The following is a 20166-nucleotide window of genomic DNA, read 5'->3' on the forward strand; positions in this document are numbered from 1 at the left end:
CAGAATGAGTGGGTGAACTACCCCGTTCAGCCCACAGAGGGCAGCAGCAGATAGAAGATCAGAGACGACCCTGAAGTGAAGTTCGCGGTGCAGGGGGAAGGTGGATGTCTGCTTAAAGCAGTAAAATTAAGTTTATCCAAACTGTTTGAAGCTCAGGTTGGGTTCCGTTTAACTGATTCACCTGTCCTCCAACTGGAACCAGCTTCAGCCGCCCAGCCTGGGATCATGGTGGGGTCAAGGTGGGGTCAGGGTGGGTGGAGCCTGTCAATCCCTGGCAATTCATGCAGGAAGTGTTTCTTCAAATACCTTTTAGTCCCGCCTTCTGGCTTAGACTACTTCCTGGAAGGTTGTCCTCACTTCCTTTCTCTTCCCCGCCAGTTTCCTGTCGGAATTCATCAACGTGACGAACACCTGGTTAGCCTAGCTTAGCATGAATACCTGAGGAACACGCGTGTGTTTAGTCCTCCTCTGTTTGTTCTTGTCCACTTTTCCCTGGTGCTCGTCTTGAAGGTGTCTTCATCACTTCCTGTGGTTCCTGCGTTCCTGTCCAGGTAGTTAATCCCTCTAAAGGTTCCGGAGAAGCAGACGCTCCAACAGAACTCTGGGAAAGCAGGAGGTGGAGCCTAGCGTGTCGGGAACCCCCAGAGGATGCCACACATTAATATTTACCACCAGCGAACGCACCGGGCCGAGGGACGACCTGTCAGGTCGAAGACGCTCCTCAGGTGTGAACGCAACAGGAAGCGTCGGGTTATTGATCACTGATCGGCTGGTGATGGTATTGACGAACACTGAGGTCACATTTCTCGTCTCCACGCCTTCGACTGTCTTCATGTCGGTTTGAGCGATAAAATCCATCCTGTTGGCATAGAAACGAACCGTTAATAGATGGTCGTTGTTCAGAAGGTGTTGATGCTCAGAACCAATCAACCAATCAGGCGGCTTCAACCCGTTGGTGTACGTGTGGATGTGGGAGCGGCGCCGCAGCAGACGTGATCGATGTGTGATCGGTCGTCTCCAGGATCTCCACTCGCTTTGCTCTTATTACTTCTCCACATGTGGGAAATTAACGCCGGAGGGTTTGGGGCGCTCCCCTGGGGATCATGAATATTTACTCGTTTCTGAGCGAGGGGGGGGCCTCACAGCGGAACGTAGTCGTTATTTATGAAGGTTCATGAAAGCTTCTTAAAAGCTTCAGACGGTCATCAAACCGGTGGTGGTACGTCCTCTGCTCAGAGTCGTCCTCTGGAGAACAGGAGCAGAGTTGATCTCCTGTAGATGTGAGACTCTGGGCTTTGCCTTCAGGTGAGCTGCTGTCGTAACGTTCACTCCTCAGACTTCATGATGGAGAAGTTGGTTCATCCTAAGGATTGGAGTCACAAAGACTATGAGGGGTCCTCCTCTGGGGACAGTGAACCCCATTAACCCCGTTAGATGATCCATCCCTGTCCAGTCGTTGTTTCGTCCTCACCCGGTTCCTCCTCAGGGGATCGTGAACACGTGCCTTCAATTGAGTAAAACTCCACGTTTCTGTTAGATTCTATCGTCGGTGTAGCTGTTGGGTTCTGGTAGCGCCAGCCCCCCCCACCCCGACACGCCGATGCCCCCGCGTGGGGCTCATTATGGTGCAAATGTCACCGCGGCAACGGCTTGAGGTACATTGAAAATAATGAGCGCGTTTCTTTCTGGGCTGGCGGCCCTGATTTCCTGTCAGGCCTCCTCCTCCTCCTCCTCCTCCTCTTCCTCGGCCCCCCCCTTCTAAACATCAGTGACTCAGACACCAGGTGGCCCCGCCCCCCCGTCAGGTGACCCCACAGGTGCACCTGAACCCAGTCTGCAAACTGGGGCAGGCTTCACATGTTTCTAGGGGTTAGGACCCCATCGGGTCCCTGGACTTCTGTGATGGTAGCGTCTAGTCTGGTGGGGTGGGGGGGTCAGGCTGGGGGGGCCCTGGGATTGGACCCGTTCTCCAGTGTCGATGAGCGCCGGACTAATTAAGCCTGAGATCAATAAATGGAGCGCCCCCCCCAAGATGTGGAGGCGGTGCATCGATCGGTGGGGGGGGGGGTGATACCTCTATCCTCGACTCGTCCTACTTCACCCCCCCATACGAGTTAGCGGTGGTGGCGTGGTATTTACCGGCTTCTGCTTGATGAGCGGCGGCGCCGTCGAACGTTCCCCCCCCCTCGCCCCCGATGGGCCAATCGTCCCTCGTCAAAAGTTCTACTTGTGGGGGGGGGCATTTTCTTCGCACGGAGCAACAATCGTGAGCACCAGTTCCTCGTGAGCGGCGCCGCCCGCCTGCTGGATGCTGATTGGGTGTAATTAGAGTGATTACAGTCATCCAGTCCCTGTGGGCCCCCCCCCCCCCCCGCCGCCGTCTGGCGAAGCGGCGAAACCTGCGTCAAACCAACTTGATTTTATGGTGTTTGGATTGACGACTGATTGGATTGAATTGACGTCATCAGGTTAATGTGAAGGAGGGCGTGGCCACAGGGGGGACCGCCCACATGTGTTAATTAATAAACATGAGCTGCTTATGATAATAAAGGATCAATAAGTAGGATTATTAGTGGTTTATTATTATTATTATTAGAGATTTTAAAACTACAGTTAAACCCGGTTCACGTCGTTCTCGATTAAACTTTGGTTTAAAATAAAATACTCAGAAAAATAAAAATAAAAGTTTACATTTTATTCCACAAATTACTATTTATAATTATTAATTAATAACCACTAATATATCAAAAAACACAAATTCATATTAACCAAATATTATTAAAATACAAGACGTTAGCTTGACGGCTGGCAGGAGAACCAATCACACGTCTTCTTTTTAATCACACTCAGTGATTGGACGCCGCTGATCTTGACTCTCCTGTGATGATTATTGTTTATTGAAACGCTGGGTTGTCCATCGATTCTGAGCCTCCGTCACGTCAAACGGGTCGTTATTCAGAACCCCTTCATAAATCCAGGAGATTAAATGCCAGCGTTTCCTTGACGACGGTGAGTCTCGTCGTTCATCCTGAAGAATTTATTTCTATTTTAACAAAACTGAACAATGTTTTCCTCCCTGGGTTCTGGTGACACGATGAACTCTATCAGCACCTTTTGGGCAGTCGTGTTCTAAGCTACGCTAACGATGCTACATTTAGCAGCTAACCCAAAACGAAATTGGACGCCACCTTAAAACGTCTTAAAAGCACAGAAAACTGTTTAAATCTGCGTCTATTTTAGATCCAACAAACATTTTACCTTCTTTTTGGAGACTTTTAAAGCCTCTAAATTAGAATTTATTCACTAAATTCATTTTTTCCTTCATTATTATTATTTCCTTCATTATTTTTCCTTCTTTTTGGAGACTTTTAAAGCCTCCAAAGTAGAATTTATTCACTAAATTCATTATTTTTCCTGTTTTCGTGTTGAAACTAATCTTATTAATTTAAATATGTTTATAAGTAATAATTAAAACCGATCTGGAATCAGTCTCATGATGATCACGTGACGCACTCACGCCCCCCCCAGAGCCCCAACATCTCCCGCAGGACACAGTTTGGCTCCGTCGCTCCGCGCATGCGCCCCGGCTCCCCGCTCCGGCAGCGGGATGCAGCGCCGCCGCGGCTGTCAGTGCGCCCGGAGCCGCCAGAGCCGCCAGAGCCGCGGGTACGATGCTCCTCTCCACCGGCGCGACTGAGAGTCACACCGGAGCCCCGAGCCGCCGCCGCCCCGCCGCCCGCCGCACCGGCCCCGCGCTCCCGCAGCAGGATGCCCGGGGGAAAGAGAGGGCTGGTGGCGCCGCAGAACACCTTCCTGGAGAACATCGTCCGGAGGTCCAGCGGTGAGTCCCGGTGTCCGGTTCCGGTTCGGGTCCATCCCGGGGGAACACGGCGCGCCTGCGGAGGGACGGTTCCGTTTTACCGCACTGGAGTTCGTCCCGGTCCGTGGAATCCCAACTTCTGTCAAAGTTCTGGATCCGGGGGGGACCGGGTCGTCCGGTTCCACCGGGTCCTCCTCCGGTTCCGGTTCCACCGAGAGAAGCGGGTCAGCCGGTTACGCCCCCGCCCCCCCCGCAGCAACCCGTCCGAGGCGCGCGGGTGCTGCGGTGTCATCACCTCTCCAGGTGATGTCACGTGATGATGTCACTACAAACCGGCCGCACCGGAGGGAGGACCGGGGGCCGATGGGTCTGACCGTCCGGTCGGAGCTGTGGTCGTGACGTCACGTCACCCGCGGGTCGTTTGATGTGCGTTCAGCTCGAGTCTCTGCTGCATACACACGTGCGCGCGCGCGCGCGCCCTGGCTTGGCACGGAATGATCAAAGAGCGCGCGCACGTCCTTCTGGGTAATTGATTACTTTCCGTGTCTTCCCAGAAAAGTCAGCGGAGCCGGGATGGGCGGGGCCAAGACCGGGTCGGTGCCAGGGGGGGTTGGCGCAGCGCGCGCAACGGGAGGGGGCGGGGCGTATTTGTTTTTGTTTACTTCTGCCTGAGGAGGCGCACGAGGAGGGAGGAGGCGGAGGGCGGAGCCTGTTAGGGAAGTTCTGAGGGGGTTAAAGGTCACGGAATCTGGAACAGTTTTCCTGAAGTTCACACACACACACACACACACACAGACACACACACAGACACACACACACACACAGACACACACACACACACACACACACACAGACACACACACACACACAGACACACACACACACACAGACACACACACAGACACACACAGACACACACACACACACACAGACACACACACACACACAGACACACACACACACACAGACACACACACAGACACACACAGACACACACACACACACACACACACACAGACAGACACACACACACACACACACACACACACACACACACACACACATATACACCTGTGATTCAGGGCGAGCCACAGGAAGTCCCGCCTTCCGCCGCGTTTTCCCTGCTAACGGCTAGCGGTGTGTGTGTGTCTGTGTGTGTGTGTGTGTGTGTGTGTGTGTGTGTGTGTGTGTGTCTGTCTGTGTGTGTGTGTGTGTCTGTGTGTGTGTGTGTGTGTGTGTGTGTGTGTGGGGAGCGTCTACGGTGAGTCAGCAGTTTTTAAGCCCTCAGATACGGCCCCTGAACGCTGGTGGTGATTGGCTAATTAAACGTCCAATCAGCTGACCCGTCTGGAGGACGCTGCGTCATGTGACGATGTTCGTTCAGTTTTTTGGCGCTGGCGACTCTTCCTCCGTTAATTGATGAAGATGACGACCTGGGGGCGGAGTTGGCAGAAAATCACTTTGAGTGGTTACCTTACCCAAAATGCAGTGCAGCGTTGTGATTGTTTTGACCGCTGGGGGAGGAAAGGTGAGCCCCCACCTCCTGTAATCACCTCTCTGGAGGCTCCGCCCCCTTTTGGGTGAGGGTAATTGACAGTAAATCAAAGGTCGCTGCGCCGACGCCGTTCCTGTCGGGCCTCTGGTCATGTGACCATTGATACTGCTGAGTCAGCAGAACTTTGAAACAGAGGCCTTTCAAAGTAAAAGCATGAGTTGATCTAACATCGTGTTCTAACATGTGTGGTTCCTTCTGGTGTTACCATGGAAACCTGGTCCCGGGTGGCTCCGCCCATCATGTCCACCACATTATGTTAATGATTAATGAGGTTCTGATGGTTCTGACGGATCAGCCCCGGAACGTTGGTTCAGAATCATTCCATCGGACCTTCAGGAAGCGGAGACGAGTTTTAATCAGGAACGTCGTTTCCTCGTCTTCATCGTGACGAAGAAACGCTGATGCAGAAAAAAACATTGATGTATGGATTTATTCTGGTTTCACTGGTTAAAAGTCCAGTCGTGTTTACTAACTACTGAATATGAATACAGTAGAACCTACAGTAGAACCTACAGTAGAACATACAGTAGAACATGCAGTAGAACATGCAGTAGAACATGCAGTAGAACATGCAGTAGAACATACAGTAGAACATGCAGTAGAACATGCAGTAGAACATACAGTAGAACATGCAGTAGAACATGCAGTAGAACATGCAGTAGAACATGCAGTAGAACATGCAGTAGAACATGCAGTAGAACATACAGTAGAACATGCAGTAGAACATGCAGTAGAACATGCAGTAGAACATAAAGTAGAACTGGATCTCACGGTAAAGAACGAGATCCTCCATTCACAGGATGTCTGGCAAAGGAGTTGTGGCTAGCCACGCCCCTTTTTGGAAGTGGGTGTGGCTTGGGTTTCCCAGCATTGGGATGGTTGGACCAATCAGAAGAGAGATGTGATGTCAGATGTCTGGAGAGGCCAGAGAATAAATGTCTGAATAAATATGTGATCGTTTCCTTATAATAAAAACTAAGTTGTTAAGAATCAACAAACGCGTGTAAGAAGGAACGCGTGTAAGAAGGAAGTAAAGATCGTTACCAAATAATAACAATAAAATAAAGAACGACTGATCTTCACGTGTTTCTTCTGCGTGTCTAAAGATGGTCTCTGCTTTCACACGTGGATCTTGGAGCGTCTCCAAAACGATGGAGACGCAGAAGCTTCGACCCCAAACGTCTGATTTTACCCTTGGAGCGACTAAAAGCCCCGAGCCAGAAGACGAGCACTCTGATTGGCTCACGGGGAAGAGGGCCGGGAGGTTTTTGGCTCTCGCCGCTCCTCCACCATTAAACCCGTTTCATGATGACGGACAGGAGGTCCATCGATCGGCGTGACGTCATTGGTTAATTATCTCATCACATGATTTATTTCATCACGAGGCCTCAGGAGCCTCAGATGAAGACGCGACGGTAACGGATTGATGGCGGCGCCGACGAATCATAAATATTCAAACGTGTTTCTGTTGAAATAAGTAGTTTGTTGGCAGGAAGACGATTCAAGCCGACTTTTAAACTGAAAGGACACAGCAGGCCGTCGCCGCCACCGCTAAGAGCTCCCAGTCGATTCGTTCACCAGAAGACCTATCGATTATCTCTGGAAGGTTGTTCTGAAGCCCCGCCCACCAGATGCCCCGCCTCCCTGGTCGTTTGAGATGAATTGAAGGAATGCTACTTTTAGTGTTAGCCTCCTGCGGCTAATTTGAGCTAAGGTCGGGGGATCGCCGTGGTTACGGGTGTGATGGTTAAGTTGAACTACTTGTTTGATGATGTCATGATGGTGATGAAGTCTGTGTTCTAACGCTCTGCCGTCTCCACCAATCAGAGACCAGCTTCCTCCTGGGGAACGCCCAGATCGTGGAGTGGCCGGTGGTTTACAGCAATGACGGCTTCTGCAAGCTGTCGGGGTTCCACAGGGCGGAGGTCATGCAGAAGAGCAGCACCTGCAGGTAACGCCGCGCCTACCGGGCGACCACTTCCTGTTTACGGTCCTGATGGATCGGCGGCGGCGCCGGGTTTGTGTTCGTAACGCTTCACGTGACGCGAGACTCAAAGAAACAACATTTATTCAACAGCGACTTTTGTCCACGAGTTCAAACGAGTCTCTGAGGAGGAGAAACGTTTTTCTGGAACGTCGTGTTTTTCTTCTTCTCTTCCGTTACTTCAGGATCCAGAGACGTTAGTTCCTCCAGGATGGTCGTCAAACGTGATGCTAACCGTGTACAGGATGTCCTGCTGTAGAAGCATGGAGCTCCTGCCTCTGGAGGAGAGAGGAGGAGAGAGGAGGAGAGGAGGAGAGAGGAGGCGATGGAAATGAGTCCCATTCAGAGCTGCCGGGGGGGTTGTGCTCTTTCTGCCGGGGGGGTTCTGGAGGCGTCCCGTCTGTCAGGAGCCTTTTGAACTCGTCTCCTCGGCCACCATTCACGTCCAATCAGGAGTGGCGGCTAAAAGCCTCTGGGGGACGAGGAGCCCAGGAGGAACCGAAGCGTCCTGAACGTCTCCTGAACGCCTCCTGAACGCCTCCTGAACGTCTCCTGAACGTCTCCTGAACGTCTCCTGAACGCCTCCTGAACGTCTCCTGAACTCCTCCTGAACGCCTCCTGAACACCTCCTAAATGTCTCCTGAACGTCTCCTGAACGCCTCCTGAACGCCTCCTGAACGCCTCCTGAATGTCTCCTGAATGTCTCCTGAACGCCTCCTGAACGCCTCCTGAATGTCTCCTGAATGTCTCCTGAACGCCTCCTGAACGCCTCCTGAATGTCTCCTGAACGTCTCCTGAACGCCTCCTGAACGCCTTCTGAACGTCTCCTGAACGCCTCCTGAACGTCTCCTGAACGTCTCCTGAACGTCTCCTGAACGCCTCCTGAACGTCTCCTGAACTCCTCCTGAACGCCTCCTGAACACCTCCTAAATGTCTCCTGAACGCCTCCTGAACGCCCCTTGAACAGAACAGCCAATGAGAGATGTCCCTGAGCGTCTGACGCCGCGTCAGAACCTCTCACCGGTTCTTGAGACAAACCGGGTCTCACCACCTGTTTTCTCATTGGACGTACTCTCCGTTTTGTTTGCATCATCTGCGTCGTCGCCACCTGGTCTGAGTCTATTACACCTGCAGCTGCTAGCCTCGATAGCGAGGCTGGATTGGCGTCCGTCTTACCGGTCATGTGACTCTTTCAGACTGACGGAGAGTCTTTGCTGATGATGACTGTGTTCACACCAGAGTCTGAAACAATCCCTGCAGACGCTGCAGCTTTGCACAATGAAAGCAATCACTCAGGCTAATTAGCTTAGCACGGATGAAAATTTCCTCGGCCTTTTAAGGAATGATCACATGTCTGCCAGGAGGTGCGGTCTGCACCGACGCCGACCCACAATCCTCCAGCGGGAGTCGAATTGATGCGTCTGCTGAGTCCATGTTGGCGATAAAAACCCAACGTGGGGCTTTGTGGGTGTTTTATGGCGAGGCTAACAGATTGACGACGCTAACGCGCGTCACGTCCGATACGGGACGCTTATTGATCGCTGCCGTTTCTCACGCCGCCTGTTTCCTGTCCAGCTTCATGTACGGCGAGCTGACCGACAAGAAGACCATCGACAAAGTCCGGCAGACCTTCGACAACTACGAGTCCAACTGCGTGGAGGTTCTGCTGTACCGGAAGAACCGTGAGTGTGGCCTGACGGGTCGATGACATCACACGCATCCCTTTGATACCCGGTTCTGTCCGGTTGGGGGGGCGCTGAGCTCTGATGTCTCCACAGGAAGTCCGGTGTGGTTCTACATGCAGGTGGCCCCCATCAGGAACGAGAACGACAGGGTGGTTCTGTTCCTCTGCACCTTCAAGGACATCACGCTGTTCAAGCAGCCAATCGAGGACGAGACCACCAAAGGTGAGGGGGCGGGGCTTGGGGGGCGGGGTCACGGATGATTCGCTTGTTGCTCCTCCTCCCTGGTGTGTTCGGCTGGTGTTGCGTTTGAGGGACGGTTCTCCGGAGGCGGGGGCGACCATGTTTGACCTTTGCTCCCTGACTGCTGAGCGGCGCCGCCGTCCCGCCCCCGGGGGTTGTTCTACATGCCTCTGAGAGTGTGTGTTTGCCCTTTCACACACCCCCACCTTAGAGTCGACACGCATGTCGTCGGTGACACGTGATGAACACGGGTTCCACACGTGACGGCCCTCACGCCGATCTCCGATGGTTAAATGTCTTTTGTTCCTCCGACTGACCGCCGCGGTGCGTTCACTGTGGCTCGTTCGCTGCAGCGTTTTCCCGCGGCGCCTGGTGGAAGAGGCCTTCGGCGGTGACGCCTGATTGGCCGCCGCGAGCGTCCGCAGCTGAGCTGAACCCCAACCCGCCGTCGGCTCCGTCTGCGGGGGCTCCGACGGCTCCGGGACGTCAAAACACGTCAGCATCAGCATCAGCTGGGGGGTCTGGCGTGTTTCAGGCTCTGGTCGTCACGCCAGACTTAAAATAAATCCTGTCGGAGGTCCGTGTGAACATCACAGACGCCTGATGTCGTGGAAACAGGCGTGTTCATGAACACGTTCACGGGAGCTAACGCTAACCGTGTCCCCGCTCAGCTGCGTCGTCTCCACCGGCGCCGTTTTGCTCTCCTGTTATTTTTAGCCCAGATCTTTACCTTCATTCAGCTCCAGTCGGACGCATCAAGGCTTTTATTCTGTAGGGTGGGGGGCAGGAGGGGGTAACACCACGATAAACACCTCTTCTGTGTTCGTCCTGCAGTTTTTCTCGTGTTCTGCTCAACAAACTGTCAGCTTCTGATACAAAGATACATTTCCTCCTGTTCTATATAATAACGTTCTATATAATAACGTTCTATATAATAACGTTCTATATAATTACATTCTATATAATAATGTTCTATATAATAATTTTCCAAATACTGTAATAATGTTCTATGTAATAATGTTCTATGTAATAACGTTCTATATAATAACGTTCTATATAATAACGTTCTATATAATAACGTTCTATATAATAACGTTCTATATAATAATTTCTATATAATAATGTTCTATATAATAATGTTCTATATAATAATATTCTATATAATAATGTTCTATATAAGAGTGTTCTATGTAATAGTGTTCTATATAATAATGTTCTATGTAATAGTGTTCTATATAATACTGTTCTATATATTAATGTTCTATATAATAATGTTCTATATAATAGTGTTATATATAATAGTGTTCTATATAATAGTGTTCTATATAATAATGTTCTATATAAAAGTGTTCTATATAATAGTGTTCTATATAATAATGTTCTATATAATAACGTTCTATATAATAATGTTCTATATAATAATGTTCTATATAATAATGTTCTATATAATAATGTTCTATATAATAATGTTCTATATAATAGTGTTCTATAATGCATGTCCTCTATACGTTGAATGGAGCTTTTGAATCTGCAGAAAGGAAAAGCTCTTAAAGTAAATGTCCTCAGTTGAAACCATAAAACCCCCGCAGGCAGACGTCTGATTGGCTGTTCCCCCGTGTGACTAAGATAAAGAAATTCTGTGTCTTTATGACAGAAAAAAACATTTTGCTTCAGCAGAATTCTGATATATCAGTCAGGATGACATCATCGGGAGCGTTCCTCATCGGCCAATCAGAAACATTATCAGAAACATTTCATGCTAACAGCGGCGCAGCGCTCCTGTTGACCTCCAGAGGTCAAACTAACGTCTCTCAAGTCGACCCCAGATTAGTTTAATGCGAGGTAATAATCAGAATAATCACCAGACGGGAGGCTGAAGACCCCGTCGTGTCCCAGAGATAAACGCCTCCCCTGGGGGGTTATCTCCTCTTTTGCACGTTTTTACTTAGTCGTTAGAAATAAAATTGTCGTCTTGCTGTTGTGAACATTTCGTCCGTCCGTTAAGGAGATCATAGAGGAGGAACGAACGGTCCCGTCCTCCTCAACCTGCTGAAGGTGTTTGCTCTGGTTGTGGACAGATGAAGAAGAAGTGAAATGATGGTCGCGTGTGAAGAGGAGTCATCACCGCGTTCACACGACTTTAGGACGTTTGGAAAAGATTAATTTACAGAAGTCTCTTCAGGTTTCACGTCGTTTCTGTCGTTACCTGAACACGACAGGAGTGACTTTACAGGAGTGCCACTGCGGCAGACCCCCCCCCCCCCAGGAAAGAGATTGAAAAATGTCCACTTTGGCTCGGGGCCCCCGCTCTGATTAGCCACTGGGGGCTGGAGCCAAGTCCAGGTATTAGCATAAAGGAAGTGACATCAGAAAAAGAAGCTGCTCATAAGTCGCCAGGTGGGGGGGTCAGATTGCTGGAGGCCGGGGGGTTAAAAGCTCTTTCAAAGTGGGCTTTTTATTCCTAATGGCCCCTTCAGAGTGGGGGGGGCGGTCGCCGTGGCGTTTGCCCCTTCAAACACATGGATTTATTCTCAGAGCGGCGCAGGAAGCCCCGCCCCCAGAACCCCGCTTGCCGCCATCATGGGGCAGAAACCACCGTTAGAGAGGCGTGTTTAGCTGAGGGCAGATTCAACACTGATCAATAATCAATCACCAACATTCAGAAGAAACAAAAATGTCAGAAAACTTTTCAATAAAAGATGTAAATTTACGGAACAAGAGAACCAAACCTGTCATGAAGAGGATACATGTTCAAATCCCACATGTATGTGCTGCACACGTCCCAGCTGTCACACGGAGTCGATGCATGACTTTGTTTATTATTAATATTATATTAATATTTAATATTTGCAGAGTCGTGCGTTTTTGCTGCTCTGTTCTGTCATTAGCAACCTAGCGTGCTAATGTGTGTGTTTCCAGCTAGCTGAGCCCCGGCAGCTCAAGCTGCTAAAATAATGTTTTAATTTGTACGTTCTTATCACTGTCTCCAAGGAGTTCACAGGCAGGTTTTCAATCTGCAGCTTTAGCCATCGTGAGCTAACGTTAGCTCTGCAGTCAAAAGGTTGAGAACAAACACCGACCGCGGTGAAACCGTCGTAGCTGTAAACGAGGGGGGGATTTCCCTCCCCAGTGGGTGAACTCCAGTGGAATCGATCCCTGGGGGGGAACGTCTCCTCATGGAGGTCAGAGCCCTGCAGCCGCTGGAGGCCCAGCTGTGTCCAAGGACACCTTCATGGAACCTGGTGTTAGCGTTTATGCTAACATTAACGCTAGCTTCATTCTGAACCCTCTCCAGCAGGAAAACCCCCGCCCCCCCAAGGCGTTCTTGTGGCGAACACAACCCGACGCTTTGGGAATATTTTGTTACTCAGTTCATCCCTGGAGCTGTCGTCAACATGGGAGCTAACGCTAACGCCCAGGGGTGTGTGTGTGTGTGTGTGTGTGTGTGTGTGTGTGTGTCATGTCAGCTGTTACGTTGACCCTAACGCGACCTCTGTTTGGTGTCTCTCCAGGCTGGACCAAGTTTGCGCGGCTGACGCGAGCGCTAACCAACAACCGCAACACGCTGCAGCAGCTAGCGCCCATCGGCAAACACGAATGTGGCCACAAGCAGTCCCGATTGGCTGAGGTGAGTTGGCGCTCAGAGACACTCCGACCAATCAGACGTCAGCGCTGGGTGGAGTGATTATCAGCAGCGGCGGTCATTAGCGGTCGCGTGGCTTGCAGCTAGCTGTAGGCTACGTTACCGCTGGACTGACAGCACACACACACACGTTGGTGTTTTTCCCATGACGCACTTGTTTATTACGGCCATATAAAGTTTTATTTTAAATTCCTGCAGGCAAACAAAAAAACGCCAAGTCCGACGTTCCTGCGTCGCCGCGGGCGACACGTGGACCGGTCGCTTCCTGCAGCGTTTAAATCCCGACGTTTAGCGTGGGATCAGCGAGCTAACCGCCTCAGCAGAGGTTTGGAGGACGGTCGAACAAAATGAAGGAATGTTTTAATAATTTAAACCTGAAATAAACATTTAGACCCAACCCAAGAGGCTTCCCGGCTGAAACGAGGCTAATGGCTAATCTGAGGGAATTAGCGCCGCTGGACGCCGCCGCCAGCCGACCTCTGCAGACTCTCTGAACGCTCTCAACGTTATTTCTGCACAAATAAATCCTGGTATAAATCATTCATCGCCGCGCTGCAGCCACTTAGCGGCGCCGAGCTAACGCTGCTAGGCGCACGCTAATCGAGGGACGGGCAGGTGAGCACGCCGTTCTCTAATAGGCCCTCACCCCGCCGCCTGGCCCGGCCCCTCCCACCCCGGAGTCCCCCGGACTCGTGGCTGTTTGACACGACAAGGAGCGCCTTCTCCTGCAGATCCATTAATGATTCATGTCTGCGGGGGCAGAAGCGGCGCTGGGGGGGCACTAAGGATGACAGACCTGTGTGTCCTGGAAATCCAGTGGTATTGAGGTGTATTTCCTGGCGCTCTGCTGAGGGGGTTGCCTTTCCTCTGTCGGGTTGACTCTTCCCTCCGTCGTCTGATGGTGTTTTTCTCCTTTTCTGCCTCATTTCAAGCCAAATTTATTCATAATGCAGTTGTTACACAGTGAGCTTTATGAAGCAACAAAAGAGACGACGCACACACACACACACACACACACACACACACACACACACACACACACACACACACACACAGCGGGTAGCTATGACTCAACAAAACCACAGTACAACTATTAGTTTGTGCAGAACAGACAGAAATTTACAACTCAAGTTTGTTGGAAGAATAACTAGTTACAAATGTAACAAATGTAACCATGGCAACTAGTTACAAATGTAACAAATGTAACCATGGCAACTAGTTACAAATGTAACAAATGTAACTATGGCAACTAGTTACAAATGTAACAAATGTAACTATGGCAACTAGTTACAAATGTAACAAATGTAACCATGGCAACTAGTTACAAATGTAACAAATGTAACCATGGCAACTAGTTACAAATGTAACAAATGTAACCATGGCAACTAGTTACAAATGTAACAAATGTAACTATGGCAACTAGTTACAAATGTAACAAATGTAACTATGGCAACTAGTTACAAATGTAACAAATGTAACTATCAAATGTAAGTAAAAGTGAAGTAGTTGAACTGATTTGGTGGTCAGTTTTGTTCAGTTCGGTTTTGCTTCGTTTCTGTTCGGTGTGATTCGGTTCCGTTCCATCCAGTTTGGTTTGGTATGGTTTGGTTCTACAGAGTCTGGTTCAGTTTGGCCCAGTTGGGTCTGGACTGGTTCGGTGCCGTGTGGGTCTGTTTGGTCTGGTTTGGTTCGGTCTGGTTTGGTTCTATTTAATCTGGTTCGGTATGGCCCTACTCAGTTATGTTTCATCTGGTTTGGGTCGGTTGGTTTGGGTTGTGTTGGGTTGTGTTGGGTTGTGTTGGGTCGGTTGGGTTTGGTTTGTTTGGTTGTGTTGGGTTGTGTTGGGTTGGTTTGGTTCTATTCGGTCTAGTTTGGTTCGGTTCTCCTTTGGTTCTGCTGAGTAAAGCCTTCCTTCCCGTCTGCAGGTTCTGCAGCTGAACTCGGACATCCTCCCCCAGTACAAGCAGGAGGCCCCCAAGACGCCCCCCCACATCATCCTGCACTACTGCACCTTCAAGACCACCTGGGACTGGGTCATCCTCATCCTCACCTTCTACACGGCCATCATGGTCCCCTACAACGTGTCCTTCAAGACCAAGCAGAACAACATCGTGTGGCTGGTTCTGGACAGCGTGGTGGACGTCATCTTCCTGGTGGACATCGTCCTCAACTTCCACACCACCTTCGTGGGGCCTGGGGGGGAGGTGATCTCCGACCCCAAGCTGATCCGCATGAACTACCTGAAGACCTGGTTCGTCATCGACCTGCTGTCCTGCCTGCCCTATGACATCATCAACGCCTTCGAGAACGTGGACGAGGTAGGGTTCCCGGTTCCTGGTCCGACACGGAGACATTTACCTTAGATTGCTGCTATGATTCAAACGGGTCCCGTCGGTCTGGGGTCGATACGAGATCCACGCCCATCATCTCGTCCTCTAGCGCCACCATCTGATCCGCGTTCCATTCAGTTTTTAACTACATGGAATGAACAAACAGTTTTGGTGGTAATTAGCACAAATTGGCGTTACGTACTCCTGGTCTCCTTCAGCTGTTTCTGTGTTGGGTTCACCCCAACAGGAGGCGCCATCTCGAGTTGATAACCAATCCAGCTGATTGATCAATAATTAATCCACTCAGAGATAATGAACAGCGCAGACTAATTGGAATCTCCACGTGGCGGGCCGCCCTCCAACCGTTTGGAATTCATTATTGAAATCCTTTTGAGTCGATCCTCGCTGATTGGCGGGTCAGGCGGGTGCCGTAAAACCTGCGAACCCGTTAAACCGAATCGGGGTGAAGTCTAACGATGATTGGATCGCTGGGAACGATTTCACGTTGAGGCTCCGGAGCCGACGCCGGTGTCGAAGGCCGCGTCCTGCTTTGGGAATTACTGGAATTCATCTTCGGAAATCTAATGAGGACGATGAAGCAGAAAGGTGATGTCACCGGTTTGAACCCAGCTCCGATCCTGAGTCTAATTAGTCGGGGGGGGGGGACAACGGAGGCTGGATGGCTGGAGCGTTTTTCTGGGCGGTGCTGGGCGAGGACCCCGTGTTTGTCACGCCCGTTACACCCGTCAGACGCGGCGGAGTTAAATCGATCCGGCCCCAGGTCCATTACCGCTGATTTTCCACCTGATTTCCCGCTGAATTAATTAAAGCCCATCCTGACTGGAGTTAATTGAATGGAAGGCTTGAAGAACAACGAGCCGCTCGCGTCGCCGCTCCTGTTTCGTTTTCTCATTAGAGGCTCCGTTCATGCCCATATAAATCGGTTACGTTTCTGAGACATTCCAACTGAAAGACGAGTATTATCTCGAATATTGTCCTACAGGGCTTAAAGAACGATCAATAACAGCCCGTCTGACATCAACGGCGTCTCTAAAGGAAGTGAATAGACGGTACGTCCCAGGATAATCCATCGTTTTATGTGAACACCGGTGGTAAAATCGAGAGAACAGATAGTCTAGAGCTGACGCCTCTATGAGGAATGGAATGTTACCTCGGAATATTGTCCAACATTGTCCCGCTTTTGACTTTTTGCCCCATTTTTGTTCCGTATCCAAGCCGGGGGTAACCAAACAACATCGCTGGTGAGACCATGTTTGGTCTAGAGACAGTGTCCCTGAGGAAAAGACAGGAGACAGAGCTGGAGGTAGCAGAGATGAAGATGCTGAGGTTCTCTCTGGGAGTGACCAGGATGGATAGGATCAGGAATGAGTCCATCAGAGGGACAGCACATGTTAGAGGTTCTGGAGATAAAGTCAGAGAGGCCAGACTGAGATGGTTTGGACATGTCCAGAGGAGAGATAGTGAATATATTGGTAGAAGGATGCTGAGTTCTGAACTGCCAGGCAGGAGGCCTAGAGGAACACCAAAGAGGAGGATTTTTGGTAGGCAGTCATGTGACACCGTACGCGCATCCTATTGGCTGACAGCATCCTGAAGTGCGCTATGTTCTGTGAGTCTCAGACTTCTGTGAGACACCAAAGTGTTTTAAACAGTCTATCAGAGTGTTTTAAAGGTGATACAGATAGAAGGTGGTTTAATATCAGTATGGGGGGGTTCAGAGACGGTTAAATTACCGTTAATAAAATAAGTAGTTTGTCGCTCTATCACGGAATTTGTTATTAGCATGTGGTTCCTGGAACGCCTTAACCGTGGGTAACGAGGGATCACTGTATCGTCCAACAGGACGTCAAGGAGGATAAATAATGGTCCATCTGGGATCGACGGTGTCTCTAAATGAAGTAAGTAGATGGTACACCCCAGGATTACCCAGGGTTCTTTGTGAACACCCCTCTACCGGGGGTCTGGAGTGCCGTCTGGGTCCAGGTGTCTCCCAGACTCTTCCTGCTGGATGCTGATGGATCCGTTGAGATTCCTCTGGATAGAGTTCATCGTCAGCGGGGGGTCGGGGGGTCGGGGGTCGGGGGTTGGGCTGAAAGGAAATCAATGCCACGTAAATTTCCGTCCTGGATGGAGGATGCAGCTCTTCCCTGCCCCTCTGTGCTAAATTGACATTTTTTGTTGCTGCTTTCCTGTGATTCCAACCTGGACGGACCTCCGGTGACGGAGGACGCCGTGTGGGCGGCGGCAGAAAATAAAAGACGGTTGTAGGCAGAGTCGGTTCCTGTGTTTCCGTCGCCCGTGGCAGCAGCAGGTAGGGAGTATTTTTAGTGGTGTCTGAACGCCATCCAGCCGAGGCGATGACGTCTGGCGAACACCAACACCTACAGGCCGACCGTTCTCAGGACGCTCCGTCACAGCGTTCCGACGCGGCGCCGAGTCTTTTCTGATGAAGCCATCAGCTGATGAGCGGCGAAACGAGACGTTTGTCTGAGTCATCCTGAAGCAGCTTTTCTGCACGTGGTCTCGTTAGTTTAGTTAATTTAATGAGTTTCGCTGCGACGCCTTCCTTTGGAACGCGTTAGCAGTGAGTAACGAGGGATCGCTGTCAGGAGCTCTTCCTGAAGTTCTGTACGGACATTCAAACCACGACGAGACGTCTTCTGGAGACAGAAACGTAGACACCTTTAATTCATCCAGGAAGGACACTGATTTTTAATCCAGGATAATCCAGGATTTGTTGGATTTTGGCCTTTTTTCCCGCGTCCGGTCCAGTCGGACGCGTCTAAACGCGGGCTAACACCTCCACCAGGAGCCGTCTGGACGCTCCTTCAGGCGGCACCACGACTTGAACAGCGTGTTTATGTGGAGGTGTTTGCCCCACCCCCACCCCCGCCATCACCACCACCTCCCACCCCTCCACCCCCCGTGGGCCTTAAAGCCACCTGTTGTGGCATCAGAACCCGGCAGGCCGACGGGCACCAGCAGCGCGTCTCTGCGGGCGCCGCGGAAACACATAAAGGTCAAACCCAGAATGACCTTTACGCCTGGCGTTCCTGTTGCCTCTGTCACCGCTGACACACCCGGGGGGGGGTCATGGGCGGGGGCGGGGCACGTTAGCGTGTGAACGAGGTGGAAGGTGGAGCTTCAGTGCAGACGTTAAGGCGAGACTGGTGGATGTGTCTAATTGCTGGACTATTAGCATCATATTAGAATAATAAAAGTAATAATAATAAAAACATAATAGAATTATAAAAAGTGTTGTTTGTTTGTTTGTTTGTTCCTGAACACCGGCCAAATGGTTGGACGGAAATAGAATCTTTATCTGTTGTGAGCGACTTGGTGACGATATATTAAAGATATTTATTTTTATTTTCATGAGCGTTTCGGAGCAACACGGCTGAAAATAAAACTGTTAAAACAAGGAGTGAATATCATTTCAATATGATTGAATCCTTCTATTGGCGGACGAGTCGCAAAAACACAAGAAGGAGAATGAAAACTTTCAGGTATGGACGCATTCCATTTCAAGTTTCGGGGCTTATTAATGGGAGAGAGTCGTTATCAACGATGAATGTTTGGCTGAACAAATAACGTCTGCTGCTAATTTGATTTGCTTCATTCTGCTAATCCCCGTCGATAATAATGGAAACATCCTCCGAAGCTTTTAAAGCACAAAGACAAATATTAAAAATAGAGATATTTGTGATTTCCGCTCGCGGATTTAAAAACACAAACTGCACCTTTTATATTTTATCACTCGCCGCTCGGGAGGCGTTCTGCTCGTCTTCTTGTGGAGCGACGACTAAAGAAGCGCGTTCGTCTTCCGCTTCACGCCGAGGCGTTCTGAATATTTAATGGGGTCCAGACTTAAACGCATTCAGGACGACGCTCCAGCGCGTAGACGGCTCCGAACAATGGCAACCAGCCTCCCGGAGGACGGATAATCTCTGTCCGTCCCCATCCTCCTGTCGCCGGCTCTGTGGGGATAAACAGGTGCTCAGCAGCCATTATTCTACACGCATCCCGTGTCCTTTGCGTGTTCGTTTCATCTGTGTCACTCTGTCCTGTGGCAGCTAATTTAGAGGCATCTGCGTACGAGCTGGGACCCCCCGGATCCCATGGGAGGCCTTTGAAGATGTGAGAGGCAGCGGGGGCCAGGTGGCGGCGGCAGCGGGGGCCTGGGAGGGAGGCGGAGCCACAGAGCTCTCTGGTCCACTTAGAATCCAGACTGGCCTCACCTGACCTGAGGAACCAGAGATCAGAGGATTTTTATTCACGAGTCGCTGAAGTGAAGCGTCTCATTGGGTCTCATTGGGTCTCATTGGGTCTCATTGAGTCTCATTGGATCTCATTGGGTCTCATTGGGTCTCATTGGGTCTCATTGAGTCTCATTGGATCTCATTGGGTCTCATTGGGTCTCATTGGATCTCATTGGGTCTCATTGGGTCTCATTGGGTCTCATTGGTTCTCGTCTCAGATGTGGGCTGGATTGGAGTGGAGGTGTGTAATTCCTGGCACCAGAGCAGGAAGAGGGTCTAACACTGGGAATCAGCCAGTACAGGTAGTCCTCAACGTACGAACACAACTGGTTCCTAGAGGTTGTTCGTAAGCTGAATTGTTCATGAGTCATTTATTAAATTTCAATCTCGAATCTCCCTCTGAGGTCATTTAAATGTCATTAGTACTCTACATACTAAAGTAATATCTTTACTACTCTAAATACTAAAGTAATATCTTTACTACTCTAAATACTAAAGTAATGTCATTACTACTGTAAATACTACAGTAATGTCATTACTACTGTAAATACTACAGTAATGTCATTACTACTGTAGTTACTAAAGTAATGTCATTGTGGTCAGAGTCAGAGTTGTCATCAGAGAGACAA

At 50.2% G+C, this 20166-nt stretch overlaps 1 protein-coding gene across 1 annotated transcript in view; it reads left to right on the forward strand.

Moving 5' to 3' along the window:
* The first annotated feature begins 3574 nt into the window (after window positions 1-3574).
* Window positions 3575-20166, forward strand: part of kcnh5b (potassium voltage-gated channel, subfamily H (eag-related), member 5b) — a 50172-nt gene continuing 33580 nt past the window's right edge. Inside the window, exons 1-6 of the mRNA XM_068338669.1 lie at window positions 3575-3841; window positions 7203-7326; window positions 8935-9041; window positions 9138-9266; window positions 12797-12912; window positions 14853-15245. Coding sequence (XP_068194770.1) covers window positions 3577-3841; window positions 7203-7326; window positions 8935-9041; window positions 9138-9266; window positions 12797-12912; window positions 14853-15245 — 1134 coding nt within the window. The 5' untranslated portion in view covers window positions 3575-3576. The remainder of the gene's footprint in view (window positions 3842-7202; window positions 7327-8934; window positions 9042-9137; window positions 9267-12796; window positions 12913-14852; window positions 15246-20166) is intronic.

Source organism: Antennarius striatus, chromosome 17, assembly GCF_040054535.1.
Source record: "Antennarius striatus isolate MH-2024 chromosome 17, ASM4005453v1, whole genome shotgun sequence".
Lineage (NCBI taxonomy): Eukaryota > Metazoa > Chordata > Actinopteri > Lophiiformes > Antennariidae > Antennarius > Antennarius striatus.